Here is a 10,620-nt window from a genome sequence, read left to right on the forward strand (position 1 = left end):
TTCCAAAATCAATCCATCCTTTGCTTGACTTTGTTTGCAAATGAATTTCATTGGAGGGTTCCAAAGATCAGCTGGCACATAAAAGAAGCAAACAGCTCTCTTGTGCATCACAGCTTGCATACTGGAGAGGAAATCATGCATTGGTGCCCTAAAATGAAAAAGTTCTTTCTTTATTCCTGCTTTAAGAGCACATGATCCATGTTTCAACTGATACGTGTGTGGACGTCTCATTAAGGAAACTGACCTTGGAGACCAAAAGGGCCCAAAGAGAGACGCCAGTGTGTCACTGGAGTGGAAAACGCCCATGCTCAATAGCGGCAACCGTCGCAATTAATTGAAAGCAGCATGTCTTAAATTAAAAACAATCCTCAGCGAGGGCTTCATTAGACTTACTGTACCTCCCTCCCCTGGGATGGACTATTGATCTGTGCTGTGCAATTATTCTAAGAAGCTTTGTTTTCGAAGCAAATAAATACAGCAAAATGGCTTTGCATTATTGTTATGAACAATCTAACTGAAAGTGGCGTCCTACCCTAGCTAATTATTTGGATCAGGGAAACGGCAAACATTTGAAAACAGATGTTGATTTGTGACACTGTAGTAGTCGTAGAGATGATTGATGGTTTGGGTTAGTACTGGGTTAAGAGGTTAGACTTATGCTTGCGTTAGGTTTAGCGCTTGCGTTACGTTTTAGGGCTAGAACAATGATTTGAATTAGATCGAGGACTTGGGTTAGGGGTTAAGTTAGGTTTTTGTTTTGAGCTTGGGTTGGGTTTAGGATTTGGTTTGAAGTTTGGTATCAGGTTCGTTTTAGGGGTGTGGTTTAGGGTTTGTTTTGAGTTATAACCTTAACCTTGGACCAAACTTCAAATAAATTCCTAAACTCAACCCAAACTAAAAACAAAACCCTAAACGTAACCCATAACCCATAAACCATGTCCTAACACCTAGACCTTACCCTAATTTGGGTTTTAGGGTGAGGTTTAGGGTTTCATTTGGACTTGGGTTAATGGTCAGGTTTTTGCTTTGAGTTAGGATTTAATTTAGAGTTACATATAGGGTGAGGTTTAAGTTTTTGTTTTGAGTTAAGGTTAAAGTGACATTTAGGCTTAAGTTTGAGTCCAGTCAGGGACAGAGCAAAGTCTAGGTTTAGGATTTGGTTTTGAGTGAGGTTTGGAGTTAGAGTTAAGTTAAGTTAAGATTTACCCAACCCTTCCAACAACATCCAATCTGAACTGATGTGTCTGCATGTTAAGAGGTTTAAGACCAAGCCCCACGTCAGCATTGACGTTGAAGAAATACTGTGTCCTGAACCAGGTCTTTCAAGCTACATGTCAAACAAAACCGGTCAATACGCATTCAATGAATGCCCATACTTCTTGGGACCCTTTATCTCACTCTGCCTCAGAAACATTGATACGTAAGCTTCCTCAGCCGCCTTGACCTTCTTCCTGCAGCCTGGGAGCCCCTTTACATTGCTGCAGCATGAAACAGAAGCACAGCAGGCCAACAACAGGTGAAAGATCTTTTATAGATGCTGCGTAAAGCCCCTGCCCCTGCCGGATGATAATCCCTATCCCATCAGAGTGAAACAATCGTTAGCGGACCCAAATAACTTATGGCACAGGATGTGAGGAGCCATGGAGGAGATTTAGATGTCAGTAGCCGATGAAATGCCGTGTGCTGACCTTTTTTTAATGCTTGGGGGTAATTAAAATCTGCCAGGGCAGGTTGTCCCCTGTGTGGGTCTATGTGAATGATTACTCAGCTTGGAGAAATCAATGTCCAAAGACAGAAAAAGTCAACATTGGTCACAGGAACATTCATGTTCCAGAATTTTATGCAGGGTGTTTGCAACTTTTACAGAGTTTATTAGCCTGTCAATGAGGTGTCATTGTCCCTGCAGGCAGCGTAATGAACTTGTGCTTTATTTCTTACGTCGAAGTCCTGACAGGACAAGGTGAGCTAGGTTGAAAAAGTCATTAAAACTTCAGTGCGGTATATCAGTATGAAGGAACAAAGCAGTTTACATGCTTGAAGGATTAAAGGGGATCTGACGGCAATGACAAGTTCATTTATTGAAGTTGAAACGTTCAACTTTGATAAAATTACAGTGGACCCTCGGTTTTCCAATGACCCAGGTTTTGTATGATTCAGTTTTTGAAGTTCTTGCACTGGTTTTCATTCCCTGTCTGTTATACAAGATTGCACGGAAAAAAGTAGTCCGCTTTCCCTGTACTGTATCATTCCATGAAATGGAGTCCCCAAATAAAGCACCCTATGCATTGGTACAGTAACTCACTGTTAGTGTGTTTATTATTGCGTGTGACTGCTAAATAACCCGCCACTTAACCACTCTTGCATTGTGTGGAACGGATTAACTGGATTTACGTTATTTCCAATGGGAAAAACTGCTTCGGTTTTCACATGTTTCAGTATTCGTCTGACCGAAGTGCCACTGTATGTGTTACTCAAAAAATGTTTACACCAACTGAGAACATTTTTTTGGTTTGCGTAGTCCACTGAAGGAACAAGCGAACACTTAAAATTTACTTACACCTTTGACCAGTCAAAAATATCTGTAAGGCTGCAAAAATATATTATTCTTTTTTTCCACTTGAAACGAATAATCTTCACTACCTGCCTAAAATCTACATACCAAATATTAATATTCATTTTCGTGTTTTTTTTAGTTTGTTTTAGTGAGTTTTTCATACTGTGAAACTGGCAACTGGCGCATGCCTACACACAAGTTTTACACATCTCGTTTTTTTTTAAACATTCTTAATGTTAATTCTTAACAAGTGTAAAAAGAAGTTAACCCTCGCTAAAAGTAAAACAAAAACAACTAAAGGTTTTGTGCACAACTGTTGGCCGAATTCTGAATGAGAGGTTATACAGGCAGCTGTTAATAGCAAGAGTTAAAAAAAGAATGCAGCGTTACTTTGCCTTTAATTAGTAGCACTTTTTGGCAAATTATACCGCCATCTTTACCAATTTTTTCTTTATACCCTATATGGAGGAATACACTTTAAAAATAAAATATTCAGGATTTTTGTCAGAATTTTAGACCATATTTTCCGTCACATTGTCATATGCGTTGTATGGCATTGGGGATGTTCGTCGGCTCGGTCTACGTCCTGGAGTCTTCCAGTTTTCTCACTTTGAGCCTTTCAACTGTCCTTATTGAGTCAATGAAACGAAAATGTCTTCATTCAAGCTTTGTCCGCCTGTCGCACTCTGTCAGCCAAAGTAAAATAACATGTGCAGCATGGTTTTTAAACACATGCAGCGTGCACCAGCTAACAGTAGCCTCCTAATGGCCTATTATTCCCTTGAGAGCCTTTACAATCATGCCGTTGTGGAAGCGACCTCAGTCCTCTGTGTCAGTAATGAGATAACAGCATTTTTTTACATTTTGTTTAAAGCCTCCCTCCAGTTTGTATTGTCAAGCTATGATTTATGAGTCGGCATGAATGCAACGCATGTCAGGCGGTATAGTGATGGATGCCCATGGAGGTTAATGCATGGGATGTTGATGCCGTTTCCACACTCATCGCCTCCACTACATGCTGCACATGATTACAGCCACAGAGCCCTGAGCACGCGCACAGGTTTGAGTCCCAATGTGTGGGAGGGTTGATCAAATATAAAAGGGACTCAGCGGGAACAAGCGTGCATGTTAATTATGTCCATCTTCTGTTGGCTGCCTCAGTGTGAAGCTTCTCCTGCACCTTCAGGTTACATTTTAATGAGCCTCTTTTCTCCTTTTAACCTGGACTGAACAGGAAAATAGTTGAAGGGAAAAAATATCTGATGTATCGATTGAAAGATTTAAAAGTGCATGTTTGGAGGCTTCAATCTAGGAAATGTCTTCTGATTCTTTTCAGAAGCAGTTGGCCAGTTTGGATAAATGGTAAGAGATGAGCACGTGTAACATTTTCTTTCTTTTTTTTTTTTCCACACCCGTCCTGTTCAGCAGCTTAGTACGATGGAGTAGTAATAAATTAGAATCTGAGATTTTGAGGGAAAAAATCATACATTTCTGGGAAAATAGTCCTAAATTTACGAGAATAAAGTCGTAAACTTATGAGAAAAAAAGTTGTAACTTTATGAGAAAAAAGTTGTAAACTTATGAGAAAAAAAGTAGCCAATTTACGAGACAAAAGTTGTAATACTACAAGAATAAAGTCGAAAAATTCACAGGAAGAAAAGTCGGAACGTTACGAGCATATCCATCCATTTTCTATGCCTCTTATCCTCATCCTCATTCGGGTCGCGGGGGTATGCTGGAGCCTATCCCAGCTGAGTTCGGGCGAGAGGCGGGGTACACCCTGGACTGGACGCCAGGAAATCGCAGGGCACATATAGACAAATAATCATTCACACTCGCATTCATACTTATGGACAATTTAGAGTCACCACTTACCTAACGTGCATGTTTTTGGAATGTGGGAGGAAACCCACGCACGCACGGCGACAACATGCAAACTCCACACAGAGATGCCCAAATGGAGATTTGAATAATTCAATAATGAAGAACATCACTCTCAGTATCCCAAATATACAGTATGAGTTGGTCATTGTTTACAGTATATATCTACATATAATATATATGATATATATAAATATTCAATTCAGAAATGTTGTAAAATCCAAAGGAATTAGCGAGCATCTAAGATAGAGCCTCAAAATAAACTGGATGTTATTTGAATCGAAAAATGGAGCAAGATGTTTACCGGCAGGATTTGTACATTTTGAAACATTTTCATAACCTTTAGAACAAAATTGTCTGAGCAAAACAATTTCCCAGCAGGCGGAAAACTTTACGTATGACCTTTTCCCAACATGGTGTCAGTCAGTCATCATCCACTGGCCAGCGGTGCCGTGAAATGTCAGGAGAGAAGGCGGGCGGCGTCTCCCCCCCCCCAATAGCTGCCTGCTCACTTTTAGACGGAGAACAGGATGAAATGTATTGCCTGCCCTGCCACAGCCTTACTAGAGGAGAGTGTGCATGTTTGCTTTATGAACACCTCCTCCAAGCACCTTCATCAACCTTTAGCACTCACTGTGCTCTACATCAAACGCTCTTTCACTGATGAGTTTCATTTTCATAAGTGAGGCGGTTTTATGTACTTAAGATTTATGAATTGATCCTGTGATCAATTCTTGGGAGATGATGGGAAGACTGGATGCATATTGTTAGAGAGCAGCAAAAAAAGCAAACCACACAGTCTTGAAGAGGTCAGCTGGAAGATGCAGCCACTGCTCCAGCCCACACACACGCTCCCACACACTCATTAAAAACATCAGGACACACAATGCTGCAAGCAGGAGAAACTGGGAGGAGGGTCTGTCTGATTTCCTTAAAACCATAAAAAAAAAGACAAAAACACCACAATTTTTTTCTTCATTTCTGACAGCATTTAGACAATTACTCCCATAAGAAATAAATGTAATAATTCATTGCGAGGTCAACCTGTCACCATTATAAAGCATGTGTTAAATGTAAGGCATTGGCTCCCCATTTATTTATTATTCTCTCAGCCACAAGGGGTCATATTTGTGTATGCTAGCTGGAAATTGTTACATGTTGTGATGCATCAACCAAGATTATAGTCCTTCATTTCTTTCTTTGGCATTTCATCTTGCATTTTGTCACAATTTATGACAAACTAGCAATTTTCAGTTGGGGTGCAAACATTTACTAATTTGACTGGTTGTCTAAAGAATACCTACATTTTTCTGATTCTCTTTCTGGAAAGCCCTCGTCAAGACCTTTTTAATTTGAGAAAAAAACTCAATACGGGGTGGCAGTGGCTCAGGAGGTAGAGCAGGTCATCCATAAATCGGAAGGTTGACGGTTGGATCCTTGCCTTCACACTAGTTTAGTGTATGAATGTCCGATGGTGGTCGGAGATGCCGCAGGGAAGGGAAGCTGTGCCTATAGATGTAGTTTACCACACACCAGTGTGTGACTGAGGAGTGAATGAATAATGGGATCACTTCATTGTGAAGCGCTCTGGGTGCCTTGACAAACGCTATATCTAATCCATTATTATTAATATGGCTTGTTGCAGTTTTTGAACTAGTTGCTTTTGCTCTGATGACTGTTGTGGTTATTACTTCATCGTATGAGCACATATTGACAATATGGTGACAGATCTGGAAAGCCCTCATCAAGACCTTCAGTTTGAGATATCACTCAATATGGGTTTTTGTCATTTTTGACCAAGTCGCTTTTGCTCTGACAATTTTTTGTTATTTTGTCATCATACGAACGCATATTGACAATATAGTTCCAGATCTGGAAAGCCCTCATCAAGACCTTTAATTTGAGATGTGACTCAATATGGCTTGTTGCTATTTTTGACCTAGTCGCTTTTGCGTTGATCATGTTTGTGGTTATTACGTCATCATATGAACACATATCGGCAATATAGTGACAGATCTGGAAAGCCCTCATCAAGACCTTCAATTTGAAGCGCATATAAGAGCATATTGACAATATAGTTACACTTTGACATGACATGTATGACAATGCAAATGTCGGAAACTAACCTTTTGGATAAATAAAACGTTTTGCTGCATTTCGAGACAGCACAAAGCCGCTAGGGGATGTATTTGCATTGTGCTTTGATTATATGCTTGATTTTATTTTTCCAAAAAGTGAGGCAATTCGTCTTTTACAAAATCATCATTTCTGGCAAGACCAAGTTCTTGTTCCGTTAAGGACACCACCGGTCTGTTTTTAAGCGTTTCGGGGCCAGCGCAGGTGACCTCGTCCAAAAAGAAGACATTGTGAGGGTGGTCGTTGAGCCACCTCCACAGATACTCCATCTTCTCATCGCACTGCCACGGGTTTCCCGTCAGAACCATCTGGAAAGTAGAGTTCCTGCCATCCAGCAGGCCTTGGGGGAGATGTTGCAGCTGGTTCTGGTTGAGAAGAAGCATCTGAAGGCGCTGCAGACCCAAAAGGAGGGTCGGCTGAAGCTCTCTGAGATGATTCTCCTGCAGGAACAGTCGTGAGAGCTTCCGAGTGTGGTTGAAAAGCGATGGATTCAGGGCGCTTAGTTTGTTCCTTGCGAGGTTAAGAGTGTCAAGGTGATGGAGGTTCTTCAAGGCTCCTGCTTGGAGTTCTTCAAGGTTGTTGTGACTCAAGTCTAGATGTTGTAGGTGTTTCAGCTTGTGGAGAAAAGCAGACGGGATGTGGGATAAATGATTCCCTGATATGTCAAGCAGAATCAGGCTGCTGTTATCCACGAACCAGTCAGCATCTGCTTCTTCAAGGAGGTTGTCTTTAAGGAGCAGCTTGCGCAGTGACTTCTGCTTGAAGATCTTTGCAGGTAAGCGTACAAGATGGTTACCTGTGAGATCCAAAGTGGTCAGCTGGGAAGCATTCGTCAGGAGATCCCAAGGAAGCTTCTCCAGTTTGTTGTGATACAGCTGGAGCGTCCTTAGAAGGGGCACTGCACTTAGATGAGCCGATTTGATGGTGCTGAGCTGGGTGGACTGGATGGATAAGCGAGTGCTGTTGGGAGGCAAAGCGTCCACAGGGAAGGATGTCATGGAGGTGTCGCTGCACTCCACCTCAGCACCCGAGGGCGAAAAGGAGCAGGAGCACAAGTGTGGGCAAGCATGGACGCCACAGGTAGTCAAAGCACAGCACGTTGTCAGAAGAAGCCTCAAGTTCATCTTGACAAATGAAAAGACAAATATCAGAATGGTTCATATCTCAGTCGGCTACCGCTCATCCTTACCTTAATGTCTGTTTTTCGTAGAATGAGTTTGCGTTAGGCGGGGAGCGACGAGGACATGTGTCTGGACAAGATGTTGCAATATGCAAACAAAACCGAGCAAACATTTGAAAAGCCATCAGAGGTTACCACGTCTAAAGGCAGGGATGTATTGGTACTGCCATTAGCCTGTTATCCTCACAGCTAGCTACAGCAGGTACTACCAGGTACTATTACTAGTACCTGTCGGGTCATTGGTTCAGCAGATTGTAACATTTTGTGATTAACAGCTAGTAATAAGAACAAATAAATACTGTACATATGCTAACGTTGGCGTACCCTGCCCTCAGTCTAATCTTGAATAAAATGTGTCTCCTTACCGAAGCCAAGAAGTCAATACAGGAGACCCTCATTCTCTTCCATTGTTAGCGTGTCTCCTGATGGATGTGTTCAATGCAGTTCGGTTTTCACATACAGCGAAACCTTGGTTAGTGTCATTCATTCCTACCACAGGGGCTGACTAACCGAAACGGACGCTAACCGGATCAAATTTTCCCATAAATAATGTTAATCCAATGAATCCGTTCCAGAAGCCACAAATGTAAACAAAAGCATGTTTTTATAGTTTGACAATTATAGTTTTACATGCAGAAAACAATTCGAAATGCATACAAATAGTGAATGAAAGGGATAAATAAACACTTAAGGTCACTTTTACCTTCATTGAAGACGTGATTGGGAAGTGACTGCTCCCAAAGTCACAATGTAGCAGCACCACCTTCCTGTTTTGCTATGAATTAAAGGGGAATTCTGCAAAGCGAGTTTAGTGGGTTAGCGAGCTGTGTTGAGTGGAAAGCCGGACTTGTGATTACCATCTATTGGCACAAAGGACCTTTTCCATCAAGTCCTGTGTACTTATGAACTGCATTTAGAATTGTTTTATGCACGTAAAACCATAAAAAACGTGTTTTGTGCTAACATTTTTGAGAGTCAACCGCTGATGGCATCAAAGACGGGCGATGTAGCTGACTTCGGGTTCTGGTTGCCATTTTGCTAGCGAGCTATGCTAACAAAGACGTTTGTGATAAAAGTACATTCAGAACACGGTTGGACTATATTAACAATGCGACGAGATGCGCGCCGTATTGTACGCTAACCAAAAATAAACAAATAAAATTTGGGCCTAAATTTTCAACGTGAACCGAAAAGCACGCTAACTGGGGAGGACGCTAACGGAGGTTCTACTGTATTCCCTGCGGTAAAACTGAAAGCAAAACAAGAAGATGGTAGTTTCATCCCAACATGTTGTTTAGTTATATCCAATACAGAGCAGTAATTTAACGGTCCAAATGTTTTTTTTTCCTATTTTTGGAGTGACTACCATACATTTCGCCGGGGTGTTTATTTACCTGAAGCACAAAGAGGGTGGGGCTGTTATTTCTCAAATTTCAAACAACTGACATGTTTGTTAACTTGAATGATTTGGAGTGTGTAAGAAAGCGGAACGGAAATCGTAGCTCTTTAACCACATGGTCATTTATTCACAAGTATATTGCACAACACAAGAGCAACAGAACCAATGTTGTCATAGCGATAAAGCGCAAACTGTTACCGCAATTGCTACCAGCTCAGCGACTGTTGTGTACATACATGATGCAGCACGTCTTCATGACTAAGACTGAAGGTTTAGATCACTTTCTGTTAGTGAGATCACTGCACGGCTCTTCAGAGACTGTGGACCAGAACATGTGATGGTCCCCGGAAGGAAGAGCTTCTTCTGGTACTTCTGCAGCCACCTGAAAAGGTACTCCATCTTACCGTCGCAAATCCAGGGGTTTGCGGTCAAGTCCAGTCCATCGTCATCTAAAGACGTAAGGTGGTCCAGCAGTCCTGTGGGGATGCTGCTCAGCTTGTTGTCATCCAGACTGAGATGTTGGAGCTGAGTGAGCTCTTGGAAAATGTTCTCTGGGAGGTGAGTGAGCCGGTTCCTGGAAAGGAACAAGTAGGTGAGGTTCCGGGTTCCACCAAGTAGAGCAGCATCCAGAGCGTCCAGCTTGTTGTTGCGCAGATTCAAGCGATCAAGCTTGGTGAGCTGATGCAAAGAATTTGCCGAGATCTTCTCCAGGAGATTGTTGGAGAGGTCGAGGCTCTCCAAATGTGGCATCTTCTGGAGGAAATCAGCTGGGATCTTGGTCAAGCGATTCCCAGAGAAGTCCAGCCAAGTCAGGTTGCAGTTGTCCGGAAGCCACCCGGCGTCCGCTACCTTCATCAGGTTGTTCTTGAGTACCAAGCTACGAAGAGGAGCATGGCTGAAGACATCTGCAGGCAGGTGGGTCAGTTTGTTGGCCGTGAGGTCCAAAGCGACGAGGTGAGGAACGCCCCTGAGGAGGTGCGACGAGAGGTTCCTCAGGCGGTTGCTGAACAGATGGAGCTCCTTCAGGTGGGGCGTGGCTTTGAGATCCTGCTCGGTGATGTACGTGATGTTGGTGAACTGGATGGTGAGGGTGCTGGTGTTCCTGGGGAGGCCCTCGGAGGGGAACGCCGTCAGGGGAACGTTATTGCAGACCACCTCAGCTCTTCTCGGGTAGCATTTGCAAAGCGGTGGGCATGCTAAAGAAACATGGCTGACGTAGGCTAAGAGGAAGAAGACTGCTGCAGCACACGCCTTCATCACGAAGAGAAGAGGAGTTGATGCTTGAAGCTGGATGAGTGTCAGTCAGGCTGCAGATGATGACTGAGTGATAGGGAGCAATATCCCAAAGTAATCATTACTTACTATGCAAACATGATACTCTTCCTAACACAGTCAAGGACACACCAGCCACCATGTGACTTACTGTCAACACTGGAGGAACTTTCATACCAATTGAGGATCAATACTATC

At 42.6% G+C, this 10,620-nt stretch overlaps 2 protein-coding genes across 2 annotated transcripts; both read right to left on the reverse strand.

Annotated features, from left to right (window-relative positions):
* Positions 1–4,974: 4,974 nt before the first annotated feature.
* Positions 4,975–7,838, reverse strand: LOC129172086 (phospholipase A2 inhibitor-like). The gene is made up of 2 exons (XM_054761465.1): positions 7,761–7,838; positions 4,975–7,695 (listed from the first exon to the last, which is right to left on the reverse strand). Exon 2 carries the CDS (start codon positions 7,693–7,695, stop codon positions 6,655–6,657), a length of 1,041 nt encoding a protein of 346 aa, XP_054617440.1. The 5' UTR covers positions 7,761–7,838; the 3' UTR covers positions 4,975–6,654.
* Positions 7,839–9,254: 1,416 nt separating this feature from the next.
* Positions 9,255–10,488, reverse strand: si:dkey-90m5.4 (leucine-rich alpha-2-glycoprotein). The gene has a single exon (XM_054761466.1). It carries the CDS (start codon positions 10,405–10,407, stop codon positions 9,409–9,411), a length of 999 nt encoding a protein of 332 aa, XP_054617441.1. The 5' UTR covers positions 10,408–10,488; the 3' UTR covers positions 9,255–9,408.
* Positions 10,489–10,620: the final 132 nt, after the last annotated feature.

This window comes from Dunckerocampus dactyliophorus, chromosome 19 (genome assembly GCF_027744805.1).
Source record: "Dunckerocampus dactyliophorus isolate RoL2022-P2 chromosome 19, RoL_Ddac_1.1, whole genome shotgun sequence".
Taxonomy (NCBI): Eukaryota; Metazoa; Chordata; class Actinopteri; order Syngnathiformes; family Syngnathidae; genus Dunckerocampus; species Dunckerocampus dactyliophorus.